Below are 15,695 nucleotides of genomic sequence, written 5' to 3' on the forward strand. Positions count from 1 at the left end.
CATGTTTTTGGACTGTGAGAACCTGGAGAGAACCCACGCTGCACGGGGAGAACATGGAGACTCCACGCAGAAAGATCCCAGGTGTCCACCACGATATCAGCAACAGATTTTGAATTTTGTTGGAGTATTTTAGTTTGCCCCAAACTGGTGAACTGGCCAACACTGCCATCTACAGAAGCCTTCTACTAATTTGTTCCTATAGTATGCATCCATTTTATATTTATTTTAATATTCTCATTCTGATGCTTCCTCAGATTCACAAGGTCATGATGGAGTGCTGGAGCAAAGACCCGAGCCGACGGCCGACTTTCAAGACATTAATCCAGACTGTGGATTCCGTACGAGACAACCTCAAGGACGGATGATCCCTGAACCCCGCCCGAGTCCTTCACCTCAACAACCTGGTGCCTGCCTTTACTGCAGCCTTTTGTAGTCGGACTGACGGTGATATTCACCTTCGTCTTTCTACGGCCGCGTGAAGCATACGAATGATCTCAGTACCGTGTACACTACATCCAGCTCCGACATTAAAACAGAAGATTGTTTCTGATGCCTTTAAGAAGGTTTTACTTTTGGCATAAGTTATTTTATTTGTATGTGTCGTGTTTAACAGATTGAGCAAGAATAGGCATTGACTTTTGTTAAACACACATTAGTTCCACAAGCAGCAGCTCCTCTGAGCTTTTATTGTTGTAAAGTGAGCAGGAAGTCACTGTTCATGACCAAAGAGGCCGTGTGATTCACCAGAACTGAACCTCACTGCTTTCATGAATGACTAGAATTGAGCTGGTCTCCTCCTGCAGACTCTTGGTTTTTAAAAGTCCATAAATGGAGGGCATCGCCTGATGAGGACTCGCCATGATGATCTCTACAAATGATGACAGATTCCTGCTGTTTCAGAGGACTTCACAGATATTCAGTTCATGCTAAGGAAGGTTCTTCGAGCTGGCGAAGCAACACATACCGAGGTTGGAGTTCAACAGCCTTCGTTTACATCATTCCTGACAATATTACATCAGAGGCAACAATTACTGCTCATTGATCTCATACAGTCGGGTTTTGTCGTTCTCGTTTTGTAGTAAAGCAACCTTTTGTAATGAATAATTAACAGGTATATATTTTATAAACGCAGTCTGATGTTTTCAGTGGCTGTACTATCCGCCTGTACATTTGAAAATATTCTACTTTGCTGAATGTGGGGAAGAAAAAGTAATGAAGAGAGGTGCTTTTGTTCCTCTGCAGCAGTTTCTTGCTGTAGTTTTATTTAAAAACTTCTTTGACTCGTGTTCATGTCATTATTTTCCCAACCGAACAGTCTGTGAATATGTCAACGTGCATTGCATTATCCACCACGAACGCATCTGTGGTCACAAGGGAATTTTGTATTGTTTTTATTTTGTAGAACTTGAATGTTGAAGACTTTATGTGCCAAATGTTAATGACTGAAGGAGCTCGGTCGGTCATTATTTGAGAGGAGACAGAATGCAGTTTGTGGTGCGGCATCTTTCTTTCTTTTTTCAAACGTGTATAGAAACTCTCCAAGGTTGTTTACCGCCATTAACGGAAAGTCAGACACACACTCACGATGTCGAGGATACCCTCTCACATCATTAGCAATGAGTCACTGTAAAGAGCAAAGTTTGTGTTTGTCTGTATGATGTGATGCCCTCGATGGACAGCATTTCTACTGACGTGGCCACCCGGAATATTTCTTTCTAGAAAAGTCTGCGGTGAAATAAACGTTTGGTTTGCTTCGATGGAGATTGCGGGTTTATTTGAATTTAAATTTGGTAAATTTAACAGACAAATGCATTGCTGTTTGGGTTTTTTTATTGTTTGGATTCATAATTTTGTCAGATTTTTTTTGTACTCTTTGTGCATTTGCTGTGTACCCTCGAATTATTTATGTATCCAAAGATTTTCATAAAAAGAGAAGATGCTCAACCACATTCAACTGGTGTTTCCTCCCCACGTTTATTTCATGTTTAGTCTGTTTCAGTGCTGATGAACGTAAGCCTGGGTTGTAAGATGTCAGTATTAAATGTGTATATGTCGTGTGCATTCAGTGCTTGTTTTTGAGCAGCCCGACATTTAACGCTCCGCAAAATGATTTCTGCATTTAGACCATAAATGATATTGTTCAGGTTTACTCAGAGGTCAAACGCTCGTTTTATCTGAAAGGGTTAAAGGAAAGCTAAAACATCCACTCCTTCTCTGTAATATCCTCCAGGCGTTGACAGAAAACGTTCAGGCGGGCGTAATGTCGTGAACAACGGCCACCGATACGTTCAGCGCAGCCTAAATGACGTTAATGTGTGATATTGTCGTGTATTAGTATAGATGCAGTCCGGTCAGACTGTCTGCAGGCCACAGTCTGGACGCTGCTCGTTGCTCAAGACAATGTACGATGCTGCTTCATAGTAACACAGTATTTAAAATTTATTGGAGGACAGGGGGACATACAGCACACACACACACACACGACTTGAATTCTTTTAAAACAAAATAACAAATAACTGAGGAGAATGAATGAAGCGTGACTGCGAGGCGTGAAGCCGGAGTGATGTGAGATGTGAACTCTTTCTTTCTTTCGACATCACGCCGGCTTCACGCTACGACACCATCATTCCTTCCTCCCCTCCCTTCCTCAGCACAAGCGTCCGATGTCGTTCTTGGTGCAGCCCTGGCTACAGCACATGCCCGCCACTCCTAGAGAAAAGTTCCTCTTCTTCCTGCTCCCTACGAGCCAGTCAGGAGCTCCACCCTCTCGCTCGCCTAAAACTGCAGATTGCTGCGAGTCCCCCGTCGGGTCCGAGACACTCGGCTGCTGAACGTCTCCCGCGGCCCGGTAAAGAGCCAGGAGGTCCGAAAGGGAGTGAGAGGAGGCGACGTGGAGGGAGGAGCGGCCGTCTGTGAGGTCTGCTGCACGTCGCCACACCTGCTGGTTGTCCTGCTCTGTAACCTCGCTGAGAGAGCTCCACTGGTAAGGATCTGGAGACAGAAAAAGAAGTTTAGGGTGTTTATTTACCTCAAAGGCAACCAGGAATGGAATATTTTCGAGAATGAACACAGGAATAATCAAAATTCCAAAAATGTAAGAACAGAAAACCATCCTTACAGCTCCTTCCTGTCTAATCACCTCCACCCTAACTGAGAAATCAACCCCTCACACTCCTCCAGTATGTTCACTTTCCTACAGATGCTTCAGTGCAGATTTCTTATATCTTGGAACATGCCTGAGATTTTTTTCTGAGCTATTTTCAGATCTACACCTGTTGCATTACAGCGCACAAATCAAGCAATCAGTGAAACTCACCCAGGTCGCCCTCCGCAGACCGTTTCCACCGGGAGCCGCCGCAGGTGAAAATGACCGCTCTGATAAACTCCCTGCCGCACAGTTTCACCCCATAGTCCCTGGGCAGGATCAGCCTGCTCATCACGTCAGCCTTCACACAGTTGCACACCACGGCCAAGGCAAGAGTCAATCTCCAGAGCATCTTCGCTTTTTTTCCCTGAAACTCGTCTGGAAGGAAGCTTTTGTTGGGTTTTTTTTTTTCTTTTTGTGTGAGCTGCACAGATGAGTTCCACCTCTGGTCTTAAGATGATGCAACTCCCGCTTGGTTTTCCTCATTCACTTGCAGCCCATTCAGACGCTTCTGTCGGTCAGTCTTGTGTCTTCTCCTGCTCCTCTCTAAGCCAGTGGACACTTTATATAGTTCACTCGTCGACCTACAATGCAAACCCCAACCCTCTCCCTGCCTCCCTTCCCTCACACACTCACACAGAAGCAGCCACACACACACGTCATTTAGATTGATGACAATGACGTACTTGGAGTTATTTCTTTCATGTAGTAATACTGAGGAAATAATATTAAGTGAGACTATGCACACACATTACTCACAGGCTATCTCAGCTGGAGCAGGAGGGGAAAATATAAAAAATAAAAAAACATCAGCAGCGATGACTCGAAACAACTACGAGGCATTTGTGACATTTTGTACATTCTCCAGGACGAAACTAAGACTGTAGGTGGTTTAGGTTTGAAATAAAATCATGTCAGAAGTTGTGCATGCATGCTCCAAAAAAAAAACACAATTTAAGACAAGAAAATTCTTATATTTTTTTTAAATTGAATTTACAAATACAGTTTCGAATTGTCCGAGTTAAAATACAGAAGGCATAAATATCAGAGCCTTGGAATATTTTACATCCGTTCAAGCGCCGTAGTAAACACAACGGTTGCAGCTGCTTTGGCAGGAAGCTCTTTAGCGTTTGAATAAAATCATTTAATTCAGTATGACAAGTAAAACAATTTGGAATAATAACAATCTATAGCTGTCAGGACAAATTTCTGCAGACAATTTATGTTCCATTAGGTGCCGTTTTTGTATTGAAATATGTTTGCTGATTTTACAGGAATCCAACATGAAGCATCGTAGCGGGTAAACGTGATCGAAAAAGAGCTAAAAAGGCAAGTTAATACAGAACTGTCTGTGTTTATTGGCACAGGCGTTTCAGTAGCTTTGCTTGCTGACACATCAGGACCCTGACTGGCTGACATTCATCAGCTCTCTTCTGCCCTCTAGTGGTTGAAAATCACTTAAAGCACCTTTAATTAAGAGCACAATCAATAAGCAATTTGTTTGATAACTGCTACGTACCCAGGTTCATTATACGACTGCATAGGAAATGTTTTATGAACTAGCTTCAGTACTGTGCTTTAAAAATGCTGATGAACTACTTGGCTACTAACGCATCTGTCATAACAAAAAAAAACAAAAACAAAACACCATTACATTGATGCGTATTGCTCCTCCAGGTTCATGATACAGAAAGTAGTGCAAACCATGAACTCCTTTAAATAAAAAAAAAAGGCAGATGGCATTTGATTTTCCAAACTTAAATGAAAGCAGCACAGGTGAATGCACCGACTGGACGGTTCGGAGTTTGTCTCAACTATTTCTCCAAAAAGGAGGCGAGGCTGCTTCGAGCTCGACGAGCCTTCTCTATGCTGTCGAAGGTTGGAATCCCCTCAGGCATGTCCAGGCGGTCGCGCTCGGACGCCAGGATATTCTCAGCCTCCCCTAAAGGTACGATAAGAGACAGACTCAGAGTCTTGCAACGTGGGAAACTCTTGCATCATTTTTGTCCCATTAATACTGAAGTAGCTATTTTTTTTTCTCTCAAATTAGCAGGCTGAGCTGTTTATACGTCACCTATTCAATGTGAATTATTGGGTTTCTGCCAGTAATTATTATTAGTTATTCATTCAATCTTAGTGCGTCACAGTTCTCCCCTACTGCTACCAGACCTGACACTGGGATGGGACCATGTTAGAGGCTGACGATCTACTAATGAGATGTTTAAAGAGTCAAGGATCTGGATGCAGGACATGGTGAGGAATAACTTTACAAAGATGACGCCCAAAAAGTCATGAGCCACATTTCACAAATTTAGCTGAAAGATTGGAAAATTATGAAAAGTTGTAAGAGTGTCGCCGTCTTGCAACTGCGACCTGCATTCTAGGAAAGATTAACGTTAAGGTTACAGCCAATCATCATGGCTCTGTAGGTGCATCAGCTCCCCACCTATGATTTAAGCTGCATGCAAATGTTAATATAAAGACTGTGTTTTATGGCTAACAATCAAACTCTGGTTTAGTTTGCCTGCACTACTTAACATTTATGAGCTGAGTCTGTGAAGATTCTCAGTCATCCAGGTCGTGGTTATTCTCGTAGATTAATCGTAGAAACTGGGGGGACGAGCAACAAACCCCCAACTGAAACCGCAACTCATTTGTTATTGGCTCCTTTAGGATATCAGTATCTGGAACTCCCACCTAGTCAGTCAGAACTGATGAAGCCTCTTAGATAAGAGATGGAACGTCTTCAAGGAACTCAAGCAAGTCCAGTTACTATGATTAATGCACAAGCATTTATGAGCTGTACTTAAAAAACACTAACATACAGTAGTGCAGCTGTAGAAGTGTAAGTCCTCCTCGTGCAGCATTAATGAGTGGGGCGTAAAATGCTAATGAATGATTCTGAATACAACACAGCTTTTTTATAATCCCATTGTCAGTAGTTTTATACATAAAAACATGTACATATCTATTATTATTATGACACATATGATACACTGGTACACTGAACAAAAATGAATCCTCATATCTGTAGGAATCCAGTTTTGCTCAGGTTCCAGGTTATCCAGACTAACTCATTAAACTCGTTCTAAACACTGAATCTCGTGCTTAGTCGCAGGTGGCGGTAAAAATCAGGAAAGTAGTTGGTTTTAGAATGAATTCAGAGATGGATGGATCCATTTTTTTTTGTTTTTAATTTCTTCATATGAATGAAAATTAAAATAAAGATATGTCTGATAATCTATTATGGCAGCTGTTTGGTGCTAAAGAAACAGAGATGTGTGGACTATGAGTGCGGTTTAGTACGGTTTCTAAGGAGTAACACGATCTCCTCCAGTTAACCTTGCATGTTTTATAAACCGTTTATACACATTTACAGCAAGTTTAAGACACTTAGAGTTACATTTGTTTAATATTTCAATAAACACAAATTAATAAACTACACTATTGTGCTGCAGTGTGTCATAAACCAATAATTATTGTCTGTATAGCATGATCTACAGTATTTATAGTATAAATGTGTGTGTAATAAGTGTGTGGTTGAAACAGAGGAGTTGACGATGGCCGTGCAGTCTCACCTCTCATACGATAGATTAGCGTCCCGTAGGCACTGTCCATCTGGTAGACAACTACAAAGCTGAGAGGAACGATGGGAGCCAACAGGGCCGGTTTCTTCCGTTTAATGGCGCTGAAGAAAAATATTAAGAAGAAAAATTACATATTTTCCTTTGTCAGTGTGTGGTAAGAAAAACAGAGAGAACTGCTGCCTCCTTTTAATCACAGAATGAAATGTGTGATTTGCATCAAAGTGTGCACAGCTGCACAGAAACAGTTGTGTTGCTTTATTTGAATTTTCATGATAAAATGTCTCTGATTTATAGTCATTTAAACGTGGCGATGGCGCCTCCTGTAGGTGGTTTGGTGCTTTAAGCGAGACTGCAGCCTAAACTTAGACGAGTGCGTCTAACACTTAGCAAATGTCAAAGCCAGAACCAGTAAAGGCCACCGGACAGAAAAGTGTGATTAGTTTCATACGGAAGCTGTGAAGTTCAGTGACGATCACACGTTACGGACGTCACACGCAGGCCGACACAGGTTCTTCTCTCACCGCGAGTTATTATTGCACGTGTTGGTAACAGATGTGCTTCGTGTGATCCGCTACAAATCTCACCCTGCAGTCAGTCCCACCGCGGCCACTGTGAAGAAGGTGCCGTAGTATTTCAGAAACTCTCTGGACCAGGCGATCTGCATGGCCATCTGCCTCTCTCTCATCTGGTTCTGCATCAGGATCTGACGCTCCATCTACGCACACACAAACACAAAGAAAACACACGACACAGGAGGCGTCATCGGGCGTAAGCAGGTCTCTGAAGCCAAATAGGGAGCTTCGGTGCTTCAGTGCAACATCATAATAGACTTAATTATCATCAGAAACACAAATTAACAAGCAAAAAAATTAAAAACGTGTCCTCCCCAGTGTTTAAACAGCCCCATTAACGCTGCAAACCATCTGTCAGAACCTTACGACACCAGCAACACTATAACATGTACAATTATTCCTGATCACCTTTTTTATTGTTTGACTTGATTGCTGGAGACCATTATTAGTCCACTCACATAACTGATGACCACTTTTCGGCCAACAAAACGCTGATGAGCGGTTGCCAGCGCAGAGACCATTTCTCCTGCCTGCTGTCACGCCCTGAGGGAGGGTTGACTGATCAAGCTCGGCCGTATTCATCCTGCTTGACAAGCTAAATGTATTTCATGCTGGGAGTTGGTCAATACGTCGCAGACTCCCTCGCAAAACATCGTTAAGTACGCTCTGACTCATTCGCACATAAGCCCCTGAACCGTATAGTCTAGCTTAAAGTGACCATTTCCTATTGGTTTAACCAGGTTACCATGTCAGGGATCAGTTTATTATATGTATATATTTTTTGCCTTTTTTCTGATGAGATGCTTAAATTTCAACAGCAGCCAAAATCAGATGTTTTTTCTGTCTAAATCCCAAAGACAGATGTACAGTAAGTGTATGTAATGTAAATAGCAATGTAATGCCATTATTGTGGGCACATAAGAAGTGCATGTTTAGGAGTAGCTGTGCATAACGTCCTGAACAATTATTTACAGTGTTAAGTGAGCTGCTTGCAAATATTGTGGCAATAAAACGATATCGATACCTAATGATAACAAAACACTACACCGTGCAGGTATCCCCAGGTGTGATAGACGGTTTCAGCCTGAGTCACCCTCTATTACTTGTTTTCTTTATTGAATGTATGTCCCTAGGAGATTATTTGTTGGTTGGTTGGTTTGTTGGCTTGTTTGTTGGTGTGATAGTTTGTTGATTGGTTGGTTGGTTTGTTGGCTTGTTTGTTGGTTGGTTTGGTTGGTTTGTTGGCTTGTTTGTTGGTTATTTTGTTGGTTTGTTGGCTGGTTTGATGGTTGGTTTGATGGTTGGTTTGTTGTTTGGTTTGTTGGTTGGTTCAATGGTTTTTTGATTGGTTGGTTGGTTGGTTGCTGTGGTAACATTAAAATAACTGCTTATATGCTATAAATTCAAATTAAACAATTATCATTATCAACTGAAAAAATGATCACTGGCTGCACATACAGATGGACAAATCCTCTGTGGCAACACCCACAGATTTCCTGAGAAGTGGTTTTAATGATCCATGTGGTGTTGGACTCCACCAAACTCCTGGATAATCCAAAAATAAGCCCAAGTAGTGGAGCTGAGGGAGGTCATGCAAACGGTACCCAGCTGTCACTCAAAGCAGTAATACACTTAATTATACATAACTTTAAGCTTTCATACAACATAAATGGGTAAGTAACGGAAAAATTCACCCGTCGTATTATTGTCCTAAATGAGGATATTGGCTACAGAGACTTAAACCGCTGCTGTAACAGACTGCAAACATGTTTACTTCTGCTGTAATGTTTGGCATTTTAACATGGAAGTCTATGAGGACTGACTTGCTTTTGGAGCTGCCTCAAGTGGCCACTCAAGGAACTGCAGTTTCAGGCCGCTTGGTGGGCCTCCACTATTTGGCACGACTCAGTCATTGTTTTCGGAAAAATGGTCTGACCTTAAAAGAGGCATTACTATTAGTTAGCAGCACCCATCTGTTTAATTTCATCCACTTTGGCTTCAGGGTACAAAATCCCCCTATTAACGCAGGCATACACAAATGCTTGGGGAACGTGGGCAGGAAGTCAGATGAACTTTCTCTAATATGTAATTTTTTGTCATCCACTTATGTCACTGACTCAACCGAGTGGTCCTTTTTTTAAAAACCGTTGCATTAACCCCTCGGTTGACGCCACTTTCCTAAAAATAAAAGCGGAAATAAAAGCTCATCTTTGGCACTTTTTAGGGAATAAACGCTTTTTGAAGGAGAACGTCACTCAGTCGGGCTCAGCAGCAACGGTGATGCAGGACGCCTGCATGTGTAGATGTGAGTGCGTCGAACAGGAAACGGCCAACAAAAGACTGAATGTTCATCAGCAGGGACGCTGTGTTTCTGAAGCTGGACTCGCTGTCTGTCTGAGCTTTGACATGTTCTTTATCTAGCTCACTGCTTTAATAATAATATGTTCTAATTTATGGCACGACTTGTTTGAGGCCAACACAGACATGAACATCTTCAAATATCCTAATGACAATGTTTTGGCCAATAATCTTTTTCCTGGAAAGACATAAATTAAACAAACTTCCCTTCAATTTGGATATTAAACAACCAAGTAGCGCTAAATAAGAAAAAATAAAATATCTACTGTACATTTTTGCATCCTTCTTGGTCACTATCTGCTGCAAAATGAGCAGAAATATCATCCCAGCTAATTTATCAGTTATACTTTTGTATTTTAGTGGTTTGATGCTTTGAGCAACACTTCATTTTCTGCATTTTAGTGAATTTTTCCGCACCGATTTTTGTCTTTCTCTTAGTTTATGGTGGAAATGTCTCAAAAGGAACTAATTAGTCGCAATTAAAAATACACTGTAATAGAACAAAGTTGGGCTCTCAGGTGTTCTGTAGTGCTTTCACATATTTATTCAAGGGCCACCGATGAGTCCTGCAAGTATTCAAAAAGCAATTTTAATGCATCACTTTGTATTTTTGCTTCATGCACATCTATATAACAGAGGACAAACCCGACAGCAGAAATCGTACCAATCAAATACCTTTGGCGGTAAACACATGACGCGCTTCTGTGACGACATGAAGGACATCTAGTGGGGTAATTATCTAACTAAAATGTGGCTACTAATAAAGGTCAGTGGCGGAGGAGCAGGAAAAGCCTACAATCAAGAAAGGAGCTCAGTAGGGTTACACTTTAATCATTAGCTAACAGTACACTAAAAGCCACTTGCGTTAACGAAGCGCAATCAACCATTTATTCTGATATGATTATAAGGACGCAGAGTGATTGTGGAGCCAGTGATCAATAGCTGCAAAGATTATTTTAGTCAAACAGCAGCAAACATATATACAGGTAGCAGCGTGAAAAGGTTTGGGGCGATTTAAAACGTGCATTAGGCAATACCATCAGGGAGGTGACAACATGCTGCAGCAGGACCAACAACAAACAGCTAGAGACACAAAAAACAACACCCTGGAGTCAGGAGGTTCTCCAACATGACAGCAGCAACCTTTCTGTCGAGGAACCGGAATTACTCTGAGGTTAAAATCAAGTCAATTTTACCTGCATAGCAAGTTTCACACACAGCTGAACTGGACGTAACAAGGTGAGATAGAAAACACACGAACAGTCGTGACTCGATAATCCGACGCTAAATGTAAAACCTTCTTTTATGTCTGATAGCAAGGCTGTCGGATTGTAAAGGCACGGAGGTCCAGATAGAAGGAGGGCTTGATGCTGGAAGGCTCATTAGTTGTTAATTATTGTTCATAGTTGTTATAATAACTAGTAGGGCTGGTCCCAATAGAACTGTCTGGATGTTCAGGCCCAATTAATGATGAATATCCGAATATTCTGCACGGTGCGGGGGACACTTCCACCCCAGGAGAGCGCTCCAACAAAGTGGAAGTGTCCAGAACACACAGGCAGTATTTGGCTGCTGATGTTAGTTTAGTTAGCGCTCACACTTCTGTTTCCACCATCGCCGCCGCCACCATCCATGTTTACTTCCACAAACACTGAGCACGCTCACTGCGTGTGACGTCGTCGTGTCCTCTTCTGTGCATGCGGGACACTTCTGGGTCGTATGAAGTTCACACAGCAGATCACATACAAGTCGCATTGAACTGGAAATGTGAACGAACTCTTTAAAAAAAACAGATTTCACAAAAAAATCTGAATTGAGCATCAAGTCCTGCAGTGTGAACGTAGCCAATCTGTGGGATTGTTCAGTCAGATAATACGCCGTTATCCTGATTGGTGACATAAAATCGGAGTCAGAATCCAAGGCTGTTGGTATATTAAGGCTGTTTTTATTGGTTCCGTTTGTTTTATAGCAAGGTTTAGGATTGTTTATTCATGTTATTGAGTCACGACTGTAAATGCTTACTTACATAAACAGCAACCTTTCAGACACCGATAATATATTGAGTACGCCTGGGCAATAAAACTCTAGAGATATCAGCAGCAATACGAAGTGGAGCAACAGGAGTCCAGTACAGGTGTAATGTGCACTGTGAAGATTTGTTTTCATGTTGGTGACTGAAAACAAACTAGCCAATGATTTCAGAGCTGAAACGATTGATTGGTTGATCGGTCAGTTATTTGTCCTATAAGGGAGGAAACTGATGCTCTCACTGTTCTGGATTGTTTATGAGGAATTTGTAATCTGCATTTTTCAATATGTTCACTCATCGTACAGACAAAATCAGCTAACTAAGAAGATAACTGTCAGATCTTACTCAGTTAAAACGAGCATTAGAGGAAGCTTTCTTTGTTTTTAATGATTGTAACGCAGAAAAAAAGGAATTTAAACACATTTGGGTTGAAAATGATGTTAAAGATTCCTGCTGCTGACATCAGCGTCCGATGCTGAGAACTTAAACTTCCATATTCGCTTCTATGTTAGTTTCTGAGGAAGTTTTGATGCTTCAATCATGAAACTAACCTTTGGAATCCACAGCAGCGAACAGGCCGACTGCACTCTCCAGGAAGGAGGAAGTGACAAACTTTGTAAAGTCACACAGTGAGTGTTTCGTGGACTCTCAGTAATGAGTCAAAGTAACGGGAAATACTTCTGTAATCAGCAGCGTCGTTCTGCTGCAGCACCGCTGACCGGAATCAGTGAACGACGACGTCAAAGGTGCCTCATTAAAATAAGACCAACCTCAAATGGAAGCTAAATGGAGTTGTTAATGAATCAAGACTTTAATTATTCTTTGATTAGACCCCTGTCCAAGGAAAGTCAGAGGAAATGGCTCCTTTAGTCACAGAGTTCTGCAGGAGAAGGACGTGCGATGCTCAGAGTTTGGTGGTTAAAGAGAGGTCGCCTCAGGTGAAGTCATCCCGTCTCTCGTTTTAAAACAGGAGCGTTTTCTTTTCAGTAAACTATCTGGAACAAACTGTGTAGTTCTAGGAAACAAACACGTGTTCAACAGTTGGTTTGTTCTTCTGTTGAGTGAGAAGCATGAAGTTCACTTTTAGGTGTTTTTGGTTGAACAATTTTATCAAAATGCGGCGTCGAGTCGTTATTCACATTATAAGAACAGCTCAACAGAGAAGAAACAATCAACAACAAATTTGCGTGACTATTTTAAGATGAAAAAAAAATAAAGAATACTGTGAATATTTTCCACAGCTGTCACAGTTGCGATAAGAGTTTCAGTGGGAATAAAACATTTTAGATTTCTTTGCCACTGAAAAAAATATCTAAAAATAATGTTGGAAATATTCAGATGTGGCTTAAAAAACAAAAATATCAGAACAAACGTCCAGTGCATTTTATTTGCATTAGAAATCAATTACTGATTGATAACGCTGCATTTTTAAAGAAAATTATTCAAATTCAAACAAAGGACCAGACCTTTATTTGTTCTGATACCAATCAGTTAAAAATTCCACAAGGGGTTGATCTTTACTGTCACTGCGGCTAGTCGTTCCCCACATTTCCCATTCTGTAAGCTAAGCTAAGCTAAGCTAAGCTAACTTGTCGTTATTGTTGTGATCTGTACCAAAAGACACGTCTGGATAATATAGTTTATGGAGCAGAGCATCTCTGCAGCACAGTGTTTCCTTTATATGTATGTTATAACATATTTTATCTAAAAAAAACAAAAAAATGTAGAACTTTGGACATTGCCTCTCTCTATATTGCAGTTTTGCCAATATTTTAATTAACAGATTAGCCCCAGTTTAAACTTAACAAGATTAGATATTATGCAGACATATCCACTAATTTAAAAACTAAGGTTAAGATCCTACAATACTACACATTATAATAATGTACCTGATTCTATAAAGAAATCCAACATGAAAAGAAGAAAGTAAAAGAGTAATGTTGGCATCATACTGTAGAGTCACCATCCCACACCAGCCTCCCACACCTGAACACACCTCATAGAAAAATGCTCTCCAAGCAGACCCGGATTTAACGTTTTAGCACACAAAGACGACACACCCAGACTCTGGAAGAAAAATGTGTGTGTTTTCAACAAACTTTGAATGAAAGCATGAATAGAGTTCAGGCGCTAACATCGACCGACGGCTGTCTGGAAAGTTGTTAAAACGTGTGTCAGTGAACACAGCTCTTCTGTGGAGACTTCGCCTTCTCGTTTTTACAAAATATGAAGTAGCTTCAATCTCAAACTCTAGAAAAAAGATCCCTGATGATTCGTAAACTGATTGATCTCTTAAAAAAAGTCTCCCTGAATGATGCGTTCAAGTGCAGCAGCAAACATGACAGATGCATTTGTTAATTCATTGTGTACAAAAAAACCAGACGAGAGACAAGAGTTGAAAATTAGCTGCATATCAGATTCATGCTCTGTACTGAAGCTCCACATAAGAATAAAATCAAATTACTAGTTGCTGGAAATAGAAGCGTGTGGAAGTAGCTGAACCAGAACTAGTAATGCCCCGTTGGGAGTTCAGGCATCTGTTTTTGATAAGAATTTGCAGTTTTCCTGCCAAAACGCTCAAACAGTGAGATAAAAATATTGATAATTACTCTGATTTCTTCTCCCTTCATTCACACACAACCTTCTTTACAGTAGAATATTCCAGTCGATTAACAACAACAACTAAAAACCCATTTTGGAGCAGAGATGACCACCGATAGTCCTCCACCCTTTAGAACTTCAGCATCATCGGCATCATGCAGCTGACGCGCTGCTGAGACATGTGGGAATCCTCCTGGACATTGATGAAACACTCCAATCATCCGCTCTGCCAGCAGAAGCTCTCCACCGTCCGGAAGCCCGCCGTCCCCCTCCTCCCGCTGGACCGCACCTCCCCGGCATCAAAGCAGCCCCGTCTATCCACCGCATCTGCCCCTTCAGCAGACACTCAGAGCCACCAACAGGAACAAACTCATCCAAAACCACAAGCAGCTAAAGTCGCTTCCAGCAGCGCAGATGTCAACACAAATGTTGTGATGGTTCGACGGCGTCGGATCACTTGACGCGCGGTCGAAATCACAGACTTCGCTTTGCCAGACAATTCTGACTGGAAATTGGGTGTCATTTGAACGTTTCCAATGCGAGCGCGGAGAGAATCGCTCTGCGGATGACACATAAACATGTTTTTCCTATAAAATTAGTCACACAAGAGGCCAAACTTCCCAAAGCCGCAGCAGAAAAAACACCGTAGGAATCTGCAACTGGCTCTGATTCATTAAAGAAACAACAAAAGGCAACTCAAGGACTTTGCATTCCTAGAGTGCAGTGTTGTTTTTTGTAAAATCATTTTTATTTTTCATGCTCCTCCAGCCTGTGTGACGACTATGAATCCGTAAAGGACAAACTGAGCCACCGACCAAGATGACAAAGCAGCAGAGTGTTTCTTTCACCCACAAAAAGCAAACAACCGTCTCTGGGTGGAAACATCACGACGGACGGACGAGAGATGTCGAGGCAAGACGGGGCAAGCAGCAGAGGATTACACGACGGCGGCTGGCAAAACGGCAGCGGGGAAGAAGAAGAAGAAGCGAAAGGGAAGAAATGAGTCACGACGGGCCTGAGAGGTGGCAAAGTGAGAGCAGAGAGCGGGCCGAAGCCGAGCGGAAAATTCACTGACATTTGCAAAAGCGGAGGAAGCAGAAGTAAAGCGGGAGAATGCTTGGAAAACAGACACAAGCAAATCATCACGGTCCAAAGAAGTGCACGGAGGGAAAGAGGCAGATGTCACGAATAAAGAGAGAGATGACGGCGAATAGACTCAGAAGTAACGGACGACGAGGGGTTTCTGATCAGCAGCTGCAAAATACTGAATGTTTGGTTTCAACCTTCATTTGTGGCACAAGTTTGTGTCTCTGACATGTTGGATGTTGTCTTTAATCAAACAAACTCTCATGTGATCAGATACATACGGCGTTTTCTCATTAATTATTTGAGATTATTTCCAG

The 15,695-nt window shown here is 41.7% G+C and overlaps 3 protein-coding genes across 3 annotated transcripts in view; 1 reads left to right on the forward strand and 2 right to left on the reverse strand.

Moving 5' to 3' along the window:
• jak2a (Janus kinase 2a) overlaps nt 1–1,949 on the forward strand; it is a 37,973-nt gene extending 36,024 nt beyond the window's left edge. The window contains exon 24 of the mRNA XM_008290125.1: nt 255–1,949. Coding sequence (XP_008288347.1) covers nt 255–365 — 111 coding nt within the window. The 3' untranslated portion in view covers nt 366–1,949. The remainder of the gene's footprint in view (nt 1–254) is intronic.
• A 465-nt stretch (nt 1,950–2,414) lies between these two features.
• On the reverse strand, nt 2,415–3,796 carry rln1 (relaxin 1). The gene is made up of 2 exons (XM_008290126.1): nt 3,317–3,796; nt 2,415–2,991 (listed from the first exon to the last, which is right to left on the reverse strand). Exons 1-2 carry the CDS (start codon nt 3,495–3,497, stop codon nt 2,648–2,650), a joined length of 525 nt encoding a protein of 174 aa, XP_008288348.1. The 5' UTR covers nt 3,498–3,796; the 3' UTR covers nt 2,415–2,647.
• A 302-nt stretch (nt 3,797–4,098) lies between these two features.
• plgrkt (plasminogen receptor, C-terminal lysine transmembrane protein) overlaps nt 4,099–15,695 on the reverse strand; it is a 16,789-nt gene continuing 5,192 nt past the window's right edge. The window contains exons 3-5 of the mRNA XM_008290133.1: nt 7,317–7,447; nt 6,724–6,833; nt 4,099–5,087 (exon numbers count right to left, since the gene is read on the reverse strand). Coding sequence (XP_008288355.1) covers nt 4,960–5,087; nt 6,724–6,833; nt 7,317–7,447 — 369 coding nt within the window. The 3' untranslated portion in view covers nt 4,099–4,959. The remainder of the gene's footprint in view (nt 5,088–6,723; nt 6,834–7,316; nt 7,448–15,695) is intronic.

Source organism: Stegastes partitus, unplaced genomic scaffold (genome assembly GCF_000690725.1).
Source record: "Stegastes partitus isolate 25-593 unplaced genomic scaffold, Stegastes_partitus-1.0.2 Scaffold656, whole genome shotgun sequence".
Classification (NCBI taxonomy): Eukaryota; Metazoa; Chordata; class Actinopteri; family Pomacentridae; genus Stegastes; species Stegastes partitus.